The following is a 17,066-nucleotide window of genomic DNA, read 5'->3' as shown; positions in this document are numbered from 1 at the left end:
GTATTAGCAATTCTTTATTATTTCCTAAGATTTTAATATTTATACCTATTTTCTACGTGTGGACATTTTAATGCGATTCATATCCAAAAACAGGTTTGAACGACCTAACGTTGAAGTATCGGAATATTATGTAAAACACTTGATGTCGAAATCAACCACGAGTTGCTAATTGGCAGGTAAGATGATATACTGCACCTGCTTGTGCGCAGGTACACATCCCGAAATTAAATCCTTTGATTAATTTATTTGTAACTTATAGCATTCTTTATCATTTTTATCACAAAATAAGTCTGGGCAAATATGCGTACAATATCTGACGATGAAACAGTTACGTTTGTATAAAATCCTCAACTAATCTAACAAAATTAAATTTACCAAAACTACAGAACAAAGCACTTTGTACGTTTATTTTCGAATGACTAGCAATCGCATAAGTACCGAGATTATTAAATTATATGAGGCAATTGTCTAATCTTAATCAAATATTATTTCACTAATATGAAATATTTTTTAACTGTAAACATTCCCAGTATATTTGGCAACACAAACTGTCAAATTAAACCTTATTTATAAAAACACATGACAAGCTTGGCAAACTAGCAGATGCATTATTTTGAAAATAGAATGTATTGAATTTAAAAAATAACGTCTAATAAGTGATATTAAAAACATTAATATCACCTTAGTAAATGTAGTAACCTATGGGCGTGTCCCATGACCAGCCGTGGGATGCACTATGGCTGAAATGATTACAATAATGAACAAAGTGGGCGGTTATTTTAAACACTTTTAACACAAGTACGAAAACTGCCAGATTACCGACTATAAATCTATTTAATATCAAACTACACATTGTCTAACACATTTGGTACAGTCATTTCTATATCATGTAAATATTTTATTAGTAAATACGACAGCAATATTATAAAATTCATAATCAACACAATAAATTAAATTTGTATCAGGCAATATATTAATTATTCCAACTATAGCTAATGCAAAATAAATAATGAAATCTCACTTTGTTAATAACAACCATTGTTAACACACACAACAGTAATTCAGTTTAAAAAGCGGATGGTAACACATTACTTAAAATTACTGGCATTTGATATTATTAATTTAAAAATGATATTTAAAATTCACGAAATAACTTCTCACTGGCTAATTTTTTAATATGTGAAGAAAATTTATTAAATTACTTTTTGAAAGCAATAAACTTTTTAAATAACGTGCATTCAGTGCGTTTATTTTCATAAGATAGAGATTTTATTTTGTAGAAAGACAAAAAAGATTTATCTAAAGATTATTTGAGCTTTAAATTAATTAAAAAAATCTATATTTCATTGGCATGTTTGCAACCCATTTCTTAATATAATAAAATTTATCTACCGAAAACTAATTATTAAAAAATTAGCAACATTGTAACATTAAATAGGTTTTTTTTTAATTTGTCTATGATAATCACGAGATCTTACGTTTCCCGCGTATTTTTGTAACTTCGTATAAATAAACAAACATGGCGCGGCTACAGCCGCAGCTGTTTAGACGGCGCTCTTCATCTCCTGTTTCACGCAGGTTTTAAACGCCTCCCAACCTTCGTTTTTCGCGTAAGACTGAAAAGTAAATAATAAATTGTTGTTTCTCAACATTTATGAAAATATTTGTGAAATAGTGTGATACATAATTTTAATACCAGAAACAAAAACAAATTTCATATTACATTTTATACACATTTTAGAAAACTATAATAGAAACAGATTGAGCTCCTTCATAATGGCATCCTTCAATTTTAAACTGATCTTAAAAGAGATCCCAACACACCCAGACGGGTTTTTAAACAAACAATAAATTACGGTATATTTTTTTTATTTTTGAACCATCGATATTTGGTTAGGGTGTACCATGTAATAATTGGCCGCAAATCAAACAGTAAACATTTTATTCATTCAAAATTTACTATGAAAGAAGTATTTATTGTTTCGAATAGGCTTTGCCGCCCTCGTTCCCCTATTATTTTTTGGGACAGGGACTTTGATTTAAGTTTTTCAGTACAGTTTTATTTATAAGTCAAGACATTGATACAATGTCCATTTAAATATATATTCACACATATACTACTGCTACTCTTTTAACATAAATTTTACAATTATTTTTCTTTATTAAATCGATTATCAGCAGAATACTGATCACAGTCATGATTATCTCCTATGTCATCTTTTATACAATAATATATTTTTTTTATAAATTTTGCTTTAACATAAGCTTTTAATTTTTTTAGATGAGAATTATTATAGATGTTTATTATTTTAATAAGCTATACATTCTCTTGTTTAAAGATTATAAATGGGTGTAATTGACACTTATTTATGATCATCGTGTATCAAAAGTCATTTTTAAAAAAGTGTAGACGTCAGAAGGTACCTTGAAGCCGCGATGGAGGCGGTCCTTCATGATGGCGATGAACTCCTTGTAGCTGAGCAGGCCGTCGCCGTCAGCGTCGAAGATGGCGAAGACAGTACTGACCAGGTGTTCCGATTGCGCGATGCCAGTACAGATTTTCACCGCACGGTGGAACTCGTCTGATGTGGAAATCGACACATTGTAACTGATTATCATACTTCGATCGACTTAGAACTAAAGTAATTATTTTTATTTTTTTTGTCTTTACTTATATGGCTGCCCAAGTGGCTTTTGCAGATTCGAAAGAGCAGAAAGGAGAAGACTGCCTATTTGAAAAACTCTTTTAAGGTAGCGAAGTTTAAATCCCTCAGTGAAGTCACAGCTCAAGTCACTATAATTTCATCAGATTGCGTTATTTCATTAATATGTTGTCTTGGGGCAAGCTTTTGAATTGTAAAATTTGAAAATGTTTTTGATTTTATCTGTTTACAGTTTTATGTAAACATTGTATTGATGCATGCACACTTGCTTATGCATGATGACATGCACCAACCAAATAGTTAACCAGTAAGAAATGCCACTGGCATGAAGTTTGTAATTGTACTTTGTATATAAGTAACGTAAATAAAATAAAGCAATGATCTATGGAGGGGGCGTGTATTCAGCAGTGAACGTCTTACGGCTTTAATTATGGTGATGATGATGAATTACCAAAATCCGTATACGCAGACATCGTTAGAGAGCACGAGAGAGAGGTCTTGTGATGGATAAAACTTTAACCATAGTTGACTTGTCAGTTCGGTTTGTAGGGGCAACATTACGCCATAGTCATCGGCGCATCTAAAAGGGGAATTCCACAGAAAAAAAAATTCATTTACACAAGTATACATATGCACGAAGCTTGCATTTTTTCATTTGCATTACACACTTCTACTTCGGACTTCGTGTTGATATTTCCTCTAGACCTACCGGCCCTAGGAATGATCCCACAGGTTTATTAGATTTAGGCTACCTTTGACACCATTTATCAATAGCATGATCAACAATATTTACCAAACTTAGAAAAAGTCTTTTGAAATTGATATATAGGTCCCTTGATCGTCATTGCTTATAAATATTAAATCCTTAATGCAAGAAACCAGACTTGTTTCGATACCAAAGATATCGAAAAATATACTACTACTACATTAGATCATTTTGGTGATATTCCCAATAGTGGGAAACCAATCTAGTACTCCATAAATAAATTTCCATTTATAAATTAACCTTTGGAGATGGGGTGGTCTGCGAGCGTGTACATGCGCATGGCGATGGTGAAGTCCTCCAGGTTGTTCAGAAATTGGCAGAATGTCTTGAACTCTTCGAATGTGACGCCGCGCTCGTCGTGCACGCGGTCCAGCAGCCGGTCCAAGTACATGTCGTACTCGTCCGTGTCCAAGTAAGTGTATCGTAGCAGAATCTTCGCGAAGTCCACCTCTGAAATCGTCTCGTGGCCTGGGACATCAAAGTTTTACAGTTAGAGCGAAGTCATCACTTCCGTTTGTTTCTGTAACTTCCACTAGTTTCCATTACTTCCATCTGTTTCCGTCACTTCCATCTGTTTAAAAATCCTTTTTTTTTAATCATCTCGTAAGTATATTATTTAAGAGTCATGACTTGACCGCAGATCGAGGGATCAATATGGTTTTATGGTAGTTAAGATTCATCACAAATATTAACCTTAAAACCAATTCTTTATCATTTATATCTTGATGGAAAAATTCAAGAATTAAAAATGTTTTAGTTGAGTGATATTGGGTCGTCAGGATTGATCACATATTGTCTCTACACGGAGTTTTGGCTCCAGTGTGGTATTCAAAGTTAGTGACATAATAACAGCAACCTTCATTAAATATTATACACTAGCGGTTAATTGCGATATCATCTGATAAGAGCAACCTGCTGTCCTAATAAAATTCACACTTGAAAGCCTAACCTCTTCCAACATCCGCTGACCAGTAATATCAAAGTGATTACCTTTAGAAAATTCATGGAACTCCAATTCGAGTACCTCCGTCTGCAAGTTCTCCATGAACTGTCTGAAGCCTTCGAATTTGAGGTCGTTAGTTCCCTTCTTGCCGAAGAAGTGGACCTAGAAAAAACGACCTTATTTATTAGAAAAAAAAAATGTTTCATTAACTTAGTTAAACTCGTGGTATTAGTTTTAAGACGGATAAAATTAACCGTCATAATCCAGTGAATTTGCAAGTTAGTGTGGTAGTGAGCAGGCAACATAGTGGGCACATCAGATGGCTGCTGGGTCCCTAAACTTTTTAAAGTGGAGACCACAGATTGGCAAGCTGAGGAAATCCAACTACAAGGTGAATAAACTACCTTATTTAGGTCATCGGAAGACGCTGGATGCATGCGGCTTCCAAATGGTCCCATAGGAAATCTATTGGGAAAGCCTATTTCTAGCAGTATATGACCTACAGCTGAATTGATGATGAAGTTACACACTTCATCAGTGTCTTCTCGTCTCTTCTCCATGTGACGCCAATACTAACAGACTATTTGAGATACTTTAGATCATGGTTGCACAGACTTATTAAGACTAGGGGCTACTCGGGCAAATCATGAACTGATGGCGGGGTAATTAATTTTTTTTTGGTTTTATTCTGGAATAGAATTCAATATTTTTCGAATGTATGAGAGTATTATTTTTGCTGTCGGCGGGCCACCAGTATTTGACCGGCGGGCCGCAGTCTGTGCATCCATACTTTAGATTGTATAAGTAAATATTGTACATGATTTTCAACGATTAATAGTAAAATTTACTTGAAAACTCCCTTTGGGATAGAACGTATTACATTGGATTCCGATGGAGGAGGAACTTGCTGACGATTCAAAAACCTTGCAGAACATACTCTCAAATCCTCGCTAAGATCCGACCACAGTATAACCGGTTGGTATTACATGATTATGCTGTATATGGTGGGTGGCTGAGGTACCTGAAGGAAGGTGTCGACGTTGTGCCTACGCTGGAGGCCCTGGTCGTCGTTTACATAGGCGTCTTGCGGGCCGCCAGCCTTCGTGTCCTTTCCCTCCTTGCCCTCTCCGCCTTCTTCCTCGCCTATACCCCTCTTGCCTTTCCACGCGAAACTGAATATTTTCTCCATCTAGAATTTCGTTTATTGAGGGTACTTAAACATTTTATCTAATTTATGGGATATGAAGGCGGTAACGAGTTCAAAGACAAATATAGTCAAAGGCACAAGTGTTTAGATGAAAAAATATTTTATCTAACCGTCTAAAAATGATTGTCATGTGAATTATATATAATATAAGTATATGTGATTTTGTAGTTGACCATATACAAGGAATATGTAGTGTTTGTTTATGTAAAGGATAAGTTAACATTATTAATCATGCACTTTCAATAAAATTAAATCTAAATCACCTTCAATCATACAGAACATTCAGAATGGTAAAGAAAACAAAATTTAATATATGTAAAAAATATTAAACACCAAGTTAACACACATAAAAGCACCAGTTAAAGATAAAAATACACAAATATTAGTAGTTTGAAAGTTTTTATTTGATTGTTAAAATTTTACAAAAAAAAAATTAACTAAATTGTTAAAATAATTTCGTAATAGATACTTAAGACTTAAACAGATGTAAGCTGCATTAAAGTATTTAGTAGAAGTTATAGAATCAAAAAAAATGTTACAAAGAAGTGACCAAAGATAAAACATAATACGTATATTAAATTTAAATAATTACTATACAATATACTAAAATACATACGAAACAAAATATAGTTAAGATTAGTATAGTAAAAGAAAAATATACATTCTACGAATGAATATAAATAAATTTAAAGATACTCATTGAAATATTATTTCCATAAAATGGTTCGTATGCAACTGGCAGAAAACATTGACATTAGAAAATTATTTAAAAAAAAATTGTTTCCAAATTCAAATCGAAAATTAAAAATTAAAATAAATACTCCGACGTTATTTCCACGGACATTTGGACATCGGACAGTTCACCGGCATATACAAAAGTAACACTTTATAACTTAAATATCTTTTTCTAATAATAATGCAGGTTATACTTTAATTATATAGCTAAGTAAGTGTTAATTATCGTAGTAATAATTAATTTAACCATAAATTAACCTATACAAGTTTTCAGGAAAAAAAGTTACTCGATTTGTTGTCCGTCGACATAATTTCTTTGTCCGTGACCAAATGTCTGTATATGTACAGACACAAATAAATTTCACACCAAAAATTCGTAAACAATTAGGATCACAATTCAAACAAGGCCAAATATAATTCAATTTCTTTAGATTCATGACTTACTGTCGACGGCTTATAAACCTTTTCCTTTTGCTCCAGTTTGCTTCTTAGTGCGCTTGAAGACACTAACGTTAGCAGCTATTCACGCGTTGAGTACATAATACATATAAATAAATATATATATTACTATCATAATTTTATACAATAATATAATTAAATTATTTCCATTAAGGAGTTTCAATATTTGTACAAAATTAATTCAGGCGGCAAAAAAAAATATTAAATATATTTACCATAGATTAAAAAAGTGGGAAGTGACACAACGAAAAACAAATATGGCTGCCGTGTCATTGAAGTGAACAGAAAATTGACAGTTCATTTTTTAAAACTTATTCTCTGTATTTAAAAGCACAGACATGAACAAATCAAATATTTTTATGGATATTTTTGATTAAATGCAAAGGAACATTGTAATATAAAGTTTGTTAGCACAGATTATGCAACAAATAGAGTTATAACACAGTGAAGATTTTGTAGGGACATTTGAAGTTTGGACCATTTAAGTTGAAAAAAAAACATACGTAACGTTATAAGAAAGATTTTTTACTCCGTTACGATGAATCTTAAATGGGAAAGAATCTAAAACTTCATGGAGTGTCCGCCAAAGCGATTTAGAAAGTCGCCGGTCCCACCATCCCGTTGAAATATTAGTAAGTGGCGGTTGGACCCAAGGGTTCCGACCTCGAGCTTTGCTCCTTAAAACAGGGGCTAGTTGCCACCTGGAACCCACAGAATCTGCAAATGCCACATGGGCATCAGTGTAAGTCCGGTCCAAAAAATTCGGTTCCCTCGACTAGGAGACTTCAGCGAGCTATAGAAACACGTTTGAAATTCCAAAAAACTGCTTAAAGCAAAAAATAACTGATACATCAAAATTAATAAAGGAATAATAATAATAACAGAGGTCCAAAATTCAAGGGTCTGCTTGAAACAGCGTTGGCAGAAGCATCACATAACTCACTGCCTGCTGACTATTCGCGTCGAGGTCTTTCCGTTCCTTGAGCGAGCCCCCGAGCAGTCTCTGGATCTACATTCACATCGCAAACACATGCTCATAAAATCAAATAAAATAAAAATAACAATGATATAAATAAAATAAATAAATACCAATACCATAAATATAACTGCAAGACGATAAATATAACAATGACACAAATAAAATAAATAAATAAATTACATAAACATAACAAGACGACCCCGCGTTAGTAGAGGTTCTCTATTCATTAGTCTACGTTATGCAATAAAGCTGTGAAAACTACGTTTATACTGCCATCTACGTTAGAGCACTACACGACTACACAAGTAAAAAAAAAGAATAAATAATTCCATAAATACTCATTCTCTAAATCTAATTTAAAAAAAAATAATTTACTATTTTCGTACCCGTGTGACGTAGGAATTTCATGTCATTGTATGTTTAATGCAAAAGCATTGTTCCATAAAAAGTTATTGTTGCAAGTATCATAATAGTCTTTATTTAAGGAGATCACCTTCGATCAGAAGTTTTCTCGTTTTAATAGATAATATAAAAAGAAAATATTTTTTGTTCAGAATTTTAACATATAAATATTAATTGGCTTTAGTTTTTGTAGGAGGCAAGAAATAATAAAAAAATCCGCAAGTTGTTGTTTTTTTAAATAGTTTTAGTGGCAACACCACTCATTCCCGCCAATATCTCTACAAATGTCAGATTGTTGTAAATATTTTTTTTTACCGACACCTTTGTCTACTTATGTTAACACAAGAATGTATGCGTCTATAAAATTGGCACCATCTAAGGTATTTAAAAATAAATCGATAATCATGATTTTTGTTTAGATTACAGTTCTCGCTAGTGGAAAGTTTTAAAAAAATTTAGTTGTACTTATAATGGTATTTATTTTTATGATTTCTATAAACCATTCTATGAAACTATGATTTTAATGATTTATAAACCCAATACAAATAATGATATTTATATATATCCAAGTCCTGGTAATAACTTCTCCAATAATAACATAAACGTAAGTTAGATATAGATAGAAATTTCAAGTAATATATAGGTCATAATTTAAAAATAACTTTACCGATTTCATTTATTTTTTTATAGGTATCCCAATACTTTATAGAAGGTTCTAATGAAAATAAAATACAATTTCCAGTGCCACTTGTGTGTACTACCAATAGATATATCGCAAGTGATGCTTCAAACAGTTTACCACTTGAGTATTTGAGGCATCATAATTTAAAATCTGTTTTTCATGCCCAGTTGTATGTTATCATACATAGAACTAGGCATGTATATCAATAAGCAATAATGAACTACTAGATTTTAGAAATGACTCATTTTTATTTTCATTTATTAAGTTTCGGATTGAACATTCATTTTCAAGACAAGACAATATATGTGAATCACCTGGTATCATAGGAATTTTAAAGGAATTATGTGATTAGATATTTCACATAAATAGCTTCTTACAATGTCACTTTGACATTAGGATTCTAGAGCCAATTCGTGAGGGATGTCAAGAAACGTCAATAACAAGCTGTCAAGAGGTCATTGAACGGTCAATAAAGAATCTATACTCACGACTAGAAATTCATTCTTATCCACTCTCTGGTTACCATCGGTGTCGAACATGTTGAATGCTATTTGGAATCCTGACGCAGGCTCTGCAAACGATACAACCTTATTTACTGACCCGACAAATTTATAAAAAATATTGAAATTATATAACAGTGTCCTAAGAGTCGAAACATTTTTACACATGTTCATTTAATTCTTACATACTTATTATTCACAGACTTTTGAACTTCAGTAATCTTATTACATATAAACACTCATCAAGAATCATCTTTCTTTACATAAATATATAAATATAGCGGGCTGGCGGGCGGTGCACTTTGTTGTACGACTACTGCTACATAGCGGAAGTAGGTATATATTAGTCCTTTTCTTACTTAGGATGGACTTCCGCAAAGTAACGCCTGAATCTATTAGATATTTCCGATGTAGTCAGGAGATCTTTTCTTTACATGTCCGTACCATCTAAGCCGACTCTCTTGTAGCTTATCGGCGATGTCACGTACCCCGAGGCTACCGAGAACGTACTCTATGTGTATTTTATCGAGCCTCGTTACTCCGCACATATACCGAAGCATCATTATTTCGGGGACTTGGACTGAACGAATATGGCTGTGTGTCATAGCCCATGTTTCACTTCTATAAGTCAGAACAGGTCTAGGTTCTGTATACTTTGTATACAAAATTAAAAATATTACAAATTATATATTCCATTTTTGAATTCCCAGTAACATTTTAAATTTACCGAGGGCTACATAGCATATAATAAAAGATATTTTTACATAACCAATATTACAATTTTCTTATACTCTAATTGATAAACTAATTTGAAAATATCGTTTTACTTACTTGTAAGTATCGACAGCAAGAAGAGGTATTCGGTGTAGGAGATGATCCCTGAAATGTGATAAAGCAAAGAGTCAGAGGATCATTACATTTTGATTCCAGAAGTTATAATAAAACTATTTGTATTGTTTCCCTATTTCTAGCTTGGAGTCATGGGCAGTCGTCAAGAATGATAGCTTACAAGAGTGTTTCTTAAGTTCGATTCTAAACAGATGTTCACTCATGACTTCATCAGGAACGATAATCAAAAGTAAAAATGCAAAGTTCAACACAATAATAAAAACAGATTTTATGTTAGTAGAATACGCTTATTTATTTAACAGATTTGAATACCAAATTAAACAAAAAAAATTATAAGCACAGAAGTAAATTATTGTATAAGAAAAGAAGCAAAAACGAAAATGGCTTTTCTAATTTAAGTAGGGCTTAAAGTAAATATAGACAAGAAGTTGATGTCTAATGTCCCAGTCAAATAGTTGTTGGAGGTAGTATGCTCGAAGTTGTAGAAGATTATATATACCCGGAACAAACCGTCCAGTTTTTAAGTCTAAATTTGATAAAGCGAAAACATGCCGAAACCAACTCAGTTGGGCAGCATTTCGGAAGCTCCGAAACATCTTCTTGTTCAAATTACCGCAATGTCTGAAGACGAAGGTCTTTGACCAGTGTGTGTTGCCGGTAATGACATATGGATCCGAAATGTAGTCTGCCAAACAGCAATGGCTATGCTAGGAGTTTCACTGCGAGGTCTAATCAGTAATGAAAAGTACCGCAGAAAAACCAAGGTCATCAACTCAGGTCTTTGAAGAATTGTTTGTCTGAAGTGGCAGTAGTATATGCCCCATATTGCTCGTGCAACTGATGGCCGCAAGGTTCTCGAGTGACCACTAAGAGCCCGCAGACGTGACGTAGATAGGTCTCCTATTGGTCGGACTGGCGACACAGTTGAGGTCGTGAAAAGTCGCGTAAGATCGGCTACCGCGGCAATCTATGGTGGAAGGCCTGTACCGTTCCCTTCTAATACTTCAGAATTTTTATGTAATAAATTTAAAGTTTTCAAAACTAAAAACTATTGAAAAATTCTACTAGTGTTTTTAATGTTAATATACAGCTCGGGTATGTATTTTTATTAATTAAAAACATTTGTAAAAGTGTTCAAAATACCTTTTCAAATCAAGACACATTTAGAACTTTTATAGCTTTATTTTTAAGATAGCATTATGAAGAAGCTAAATTTTATTTTGGGTTGTCTTTTGTTATCTTATACTGAATCTACGTACATACTGATAAACAGCATGAAATAACAAAAAAAATAATAAATGGTGTTAATGGTGTGAATAAAAGATAATGGACAAACGCCTTCAACGATTGGTAAACACAAAAAAAATTAGAATTTTAGTTTGTACTCACCCTTATCTCTCATGTTACGGAACATCTGGGACGAGCCCTTCTTCAACGGAGGAGTCTGGTCTCGCAGCTGTTCGATCTCCTTCGCAGTCAACACGCGTCGTTTCAATCGAGCTGTTTAATAGTTTAATTTTCGATATTACAAAGTAAATCTGAAGGTTGTAAGTTGAATTAAATGTAACTACCCGAAGAATCTAGGATACTTAGTGTAAATTTGATGCCGTTTTTTTGCACTGTAATGCATTTAAACTTTGATAATGTTCCTGGTACGCGAGGCCAAGTCGGACTTGCAATCGAGTGGAACCTTGTACAAGGCTGCCTTTATTAATGACCCTAGTGACCCCGATATCTGTTGTTTAAATACTGCATTACACCACATCTGGTAGCCTAAATAATACCACACATAATGTAACTTGCAGAATTACCTAGTTAAACTAAGAGAAGATTGAAAATATAACTGGCTCTCATAATTAACCTTACATTCGAATGCATGCCTTACACACACGTACACACCCACTCACTTGCACACATACGCACACCCACACAATTCATACATATCCTAACACTAATATTCTCAGTAGACGCTCAACAATTTACGCCAAATTATGTTTCATCGATGTGATAGTGTCCTAAGAGACAAAAGGCACTGCCAATTTTGGGAACCCCAGAGAATTTTTAGTTCAACCATCACTTATTTTTCATAAATATGTATTCTAGAATAGTTACTTTGAATTATTGAATGTCGGGAAAATTGTATTTCTGAAATTTAGTGAATGTTCAAAAGTACTTAACTAAATAAAAAAATTGCAAATATATCACAACCATAATCATCTTAGATGATACATTTCTCGTGCAACCTCAAGGGCACGTACGTGCGTAGCCTGAGGCTCGCTGCGCGGAACGTCAAGGCAGCATTGGAGGAGATGTCGCGCAGGACGGCGGGCGACTCTACCGTCGAGAAGTTAGAGCAAGAAAACGCAGAATTGCGTTCTCAGCTTTCCAGCCTTTCTGCGAAAGTGGAAAGCCTCACGATGGAGCTTCGTCGCGTCCGTAGTGCTACAACGGAGCAGGCCAAGGCAGCTGCCCCCGCGCCTCCGCGGGCCCGGCCAGCACCAGTGCCAAGGACGTCCGCGTCTACCGAAGAGGGGCTCATGCATCGCATTGGAGCCCTCATCGAATCGAAACTGGCTGCCTTCGAGGCCAAACTGTTCCCCGACAGGGCAATAAGGCCGCCGTTGGCCGCCAGTAGGACTGGACCGCGTCCGACTCAGTCGACCGTCCCTTCCGAGCCGCTCGCACCGCCGCAGCCTCCACAAGCACCGCCGGCATCGCAGCCGCCGCGACCGCGGCGGTCTAGGCGCCCCAGGAGGAAGACTGCGCCTCCTCCTATGCCGGAACTGCCTCCAGTGACAGCACCGCCTCCGGCAGCGTCGGCGATCACGACCCGGAACACCTGGGCTGAGGTTGCCCGAAAACCCAGGTCGGCGCCACGGCCCGTGCCTCGTCCGAGTGCTAAACCGCCTGCCGCACCCAGGAGCCGCGGGACCAAGAAGGCGAAGCGAGCTCCCACTACGGCGGCCGTGACGGTTACGCTGCCGGAAGGCTCCACCTCCACCTATGCAGAGGTAGTAAAGGCGGCGAAGGCAAAAATACGGCTGGCGGACCTCGGCATCGAGGCTCTGCGCCAAAAACGTGCCTTGACTGGAGCGCTCCTCTTGGAGATCAGTGGAGAAGACTGTGGCCGAAAGGCAGACGACCTCGCGGCGAGGATGCGTGAGGTCCTTCGCGATGTGGCGGTCAAGATCAGCCGCCCCGTCAAGACGAGCGAAATCCGCTTGAGGGACCTCGACGACGCCGTCAGTCCGGGCGAGGTCGCAGAAGCAGTGGCAGAGGCGGGCGGCTGTTCGGTGGACGACGTCAAGGTCGGGGACGTCCACCGAACAAACACGAGCATGGGCACCTGCTGGTTGCGGTGCCCGGTCAAGGTGGCCCATGCTCTGGTGACTGCGGGGCGCGTGCGTGTGGGTTGGGGTTCGGTGAGGGTGGCACCCCTGGAACCCAGACCCATGCACTGCTTCCGGTGCCTGGAGAAGGGACACGTCGGCGCCAGGTGTCCCAACTCTGTAAACCGGAGCACGCGGTGTTTCGCATGTGGCGAGTCTGGGCACAAGGCAAGAGAGTGCGTGTCATCCGCACTCAAATGCCCTCTGTGCTCAGACCTTGGGTTGCCCTCCAACCACCGGCTGGGTAAGAGGTGCGGCCCAACGCCGGGTAAAGGCAGGAGGAGTAAAAAGACTCCGCCTGCGACCACCAGCACGGCGGCCGCAGCGGCACCGACCGCAGCGCCGGGCGTAAGCTCGGACATGGAGGTCGCTTAGACCTCTATTCCTGCCCTTCAGAGTCCTCCAAGGTAACCTGAACCATTGCCGGAATGCTCAGGACTTGCTGATGCAGACCGTCGACGAGTTTCGGGTTGCCTTGTCAGTAGTAGCGGAGCCCTATAACGTGCCTGACCATCCTCGTTGGTTCGGCGACGACTCAGGGTCCGTAGCTTTCTACTGGAGGGGCGGAGAGGGTACCCCACCCTGCACCTTATTATCTAAGGGACAGGGCTATGTCGCCGTTAAATGGGGTCCCTTGGCCATGATAGGCTGCTACGTGTCTCCCAGCAGGTCTCGCGCCGACTACGAGGAGTACCTGGATAGGGTGGCGGACTGCGCTGCGGCCTGCCTCCCCTGTCCGTTGATCGTCCTTGGAGACTTTAACGCCCACAACAGGGCGTGGGGGAATACTAGGGACGATCCGAAGGAAGACACCGTCTTGGAGTGGGCGGCCGGACTGGATCTCCGACTTGTCAACAGGGGATCCGTCAGCACATGCGTGCGCTGGCAGGGGGAGTCGGTCGTGGACTTAACATGGGCGACTCCCGCTGCAATGCGTATGCTTTCGGGCTGGCGGGTTGCAGAGGAGGTGGTCACTCTTTCTGACCATCGCCACATCGTTTTCGATGTTGCGATCCGCAGGCCCGTCGCTGACTCTGGCGGCCGTGACGGCAGCACTACGCGACGCTGGTGTTTGAAGCGGCTAGACAAAGACCGGCTAGAGGCCGCCGCCTGCGTCGCCGATTGGCCGAACGCCGAAGAGGTTCTGTCCGAACCGGAGAGGGGAGCGAACTGGTTCCGGGAGATATTGACGCAAATTTGCGACGCGTCGATGCCCCGGGCCGGTCGTCCCAAGCGCAGGGGGGTGCACTGGTGGTCGGCGGAAATTGCGGAACTCCGCAAGGTCTGCTTGCTGAGCCGCCGCCGGTACACCCGAGCCCGAAGGAGGCGAAGGCAAGCTCCGGAGGAGGAGATGGCCAGACTGTACAGGGAGTACCGGGCGGCTACAAAGGCGTTGCAGAAGGCAGTAGCTGGCGCCAAGGCTCGGTGTTGGGTCGAGCTCCTGCAGGGACTCGACAGGGATCCGTGGGGGCGTCCATACCGAATAGTGCTGGGAAAACTCCGGCCATGGATGCCCCCGACGACGGAGACCTTAGAACCGGTCTTTCTGAGGAGGGTAGTAGATACTCTTTTTCCGGAAGATCGGTCAAGTCCCTCCGCGCACCCCCCGGCACAGCCGTGGGAGTGGACGGATGAGACGAGGGTAACGGCGCAGGAGCTGGATCGAGCCGTGAGCCGTCTCAGAGCGCGAAACACCGCGCCGGGGCCCGACGGAATACCGGGTCGGGTCTGGGTACTTAGTCTGGCGTCTTTGGGGGGTAAGCTGGCGGAGCTTTTCACGAGCTGTCTTCGCCGAGCCACGTTCCCCACGCCTTGGAAGGAGGCACGATTGGTCCTCTTGAGGAAAGAAGGCAGGGCCGTAGAATCTCCCTCTGCGTACCGTCCCATATGCCTGCTGGACGAGTGCGGCAAGCTGTTCGAAAGGATAATTGCCGCTCGTATCGGCGAGCATCTGTCTCGCGTCGGCCCCGATCTTGCCGACAGCCAGTTTGGCTTCCGTCGAGGGCGTTCGACCGTCGACGCGATCATGCGCGTTCGGTCCTTGTCGGAGGAGGCCGTGTCGCGGGGTGGTGTAGCGTTGGCGATAAGCCTCGACATCGTCAACGCTTTCAACTCACTGCCCTGGGATGCGATAAGGGAGGGACTGATCCAGCATGAGGTCCCTCCCTGCCTGCGAGGCGTCATCGGCGATTACTTGCGAGACAGGTACATCGTGTACATGGACCAAAACGGAAGGAGTAACCGGAGGGAGATCAAGCGCGGGGTGCCGCAGGGGTCGGTCCTAGGACCACTCTTGTGGAACCTCGCGTACGATGCGGTTCTGCAAGTCAGTCTCCCCGCCGGCGTGAGCGTCGTTTGTTACGCCGACGACACGCTGGTAGTCGCCAGCGGAGACAACTTCGAGAGGACCAGGGAGCTCGCCGAGCTTGGGACGGAAGTCGTCGTCGCTAAAATACGCGGGCTGGGGTTGGAAATAGCACCAAACAAGACCGAGGCGCTATGGTTCCACCGGTTGCCTCGAACGAGGGAACCTCCCGACTCGCGCGTTCGCGTCGGTGGGCACGATGTCACGGTGGGGCGGTACATGAAGTACCTCGGCCTCACTTTGGACAGCCGCTGGGGCTTCGAAGAGCACTTCGATCGCCTCGTCCCCCGGATTGAGAGGATAGCGGGTGCCATGCATAGACTGCTGCCTAATCTCGGGGGACCCACGGAGGAAGTCCGCCGCCTCTATGCAGGGGTCGTACGGTCCGTAGCCTTGTACGGGGCGCCCGTGTGGGCAAAAAGGCTGGCGATTCGACGCTGTAGAACTAAGATCTACAGCGTCCAGCGGAGGATGGCCATACGGATCGTACGCGGATATCGCACGATATCGTTCGAGGCGGCGACAGTCCTGGCGCGCTTTCCGCCCCTGGACATTCTAGCGGAGTCGGATGCGAGGGTCTACGACCAAGTCCGCACCCTCCGCCGAGACGGCGGTGGCGAGCCGAACCGTGTGCTCGAGGCGGTCAGACGGCAGGAACGGCGCAGGGCGCTTGCGACGTGGCGCGCTAAGCTCTCGGAAGAGCGCTATGCCCGCAGACGCGTCGTTGGAGCGATCCTGCCCGTCTTCGAGGCCTGGATGCAGCGACGAGACGGAAGGCTCACCTACAGGCTTACGCAGATGATCACCGGGCACGGATGCTTTGGTGATTACCTGTGTAGGATTGGTCGCGAAGCGACGGCGAACTGTTTCCACTGCGGAGGAGCCGCCCAGGATTCCGCCTCGCACACGTTTGCGGTCTGCCCGGCGTGGCAGTCGGAGCGGCGGATTCTGGCGGACGAGATCGGACAGGACCTTTCCTTGCCCGCAATCGTGTCGGCGATGCTGAGTGGGTCATCGGCGTGGAGGGCCGTGGCCTCTTTTTGTGAGACCGTCATGGTCCAGAAGGAGGCAGCCGAACGGGATCGGCAGAGGACAGATCCCGCTCGAAGACGACGCCGTCAGCGCAG

At 41.3% G+C, this 17,066-nt stretch overlaps 1 protein-coding gene across 2 annotated transcripts in view; it reads right to left on the bottom strand.

Moving 5' to 3' along the window:
• Positions 1 to 1,408: 1,408 nt before the first annotated feature.
• Positions 1,409 to 17,066, bottom strand: part of MICU3 (Mitochondrial calcium uptake 3) — a 154,350-nt gene continuing 138,692 nt past the window's right edge. The window contains exons 3-11 of one of the 2 annotated variants that reach the window (XM_068763400.1): positions 11,575 to 11,685; positions 10,168 to 10,215; positions 9,325 to 9,407; positions 7,717 to 7,782; positions 5,394 to 5,561; positions 4,420 to 4,534; positions 3,670 to 3,897; positions 2,425 to 2,582; positions 1,409 to 1,616 (exon numbers count right to left, since the gene is read on the bottom strand). In XM_068763400.1, the coding sequence (XP_068619501.1) occupies positions 1,545 to 1,616; positions 2,425 to 2,582; positions 3,670 to 3,897; positions 4,420 to 4,534; positions 5,394 to 5,561; positions 7,717 to 7,782; positions 9,325 to 9,407; positions 10,168 to 10,215; positions 11,575 to 11,685 (1,049 nt within the window). In that variant the 3' untranslated portion in view covers positions 1,409 to 1,544. The remainder of the gene's footprint in view (positions 1,617 to 2,424; positions 2,583 to 3,669; positions 3,898 to 4,419; positions 4,535 to 5,393; positions 5,562 to 7,716; positions 7,783 to 9,324; positions 9,408 to 10,167; positions 10,216 to 11,574; positions 11,686 to 17,066) is intronic. The other variant, XM_068763402.1, reaches the window with a different exon arrangement.

Source organism: Battus philenor, unplaced genomic scaffold (assembly GCF_028537555.1).
Source record: "Battus philenor isolate CCGP_79_NKW_IND1 unplaced genomic scaffold, ilBatPhil1.0.hap1 SCAF_18, whole genome shotgun sequence".
Lineage (NCBI taxonomy): Eukaryota > Metazoa > Arthropoda > Insecta > Lepidoptera > Papilionidae > Battus > Battus philenor.
This window is presented reverse-complemented; position numbering and strand designations above follow the sequence as displayed.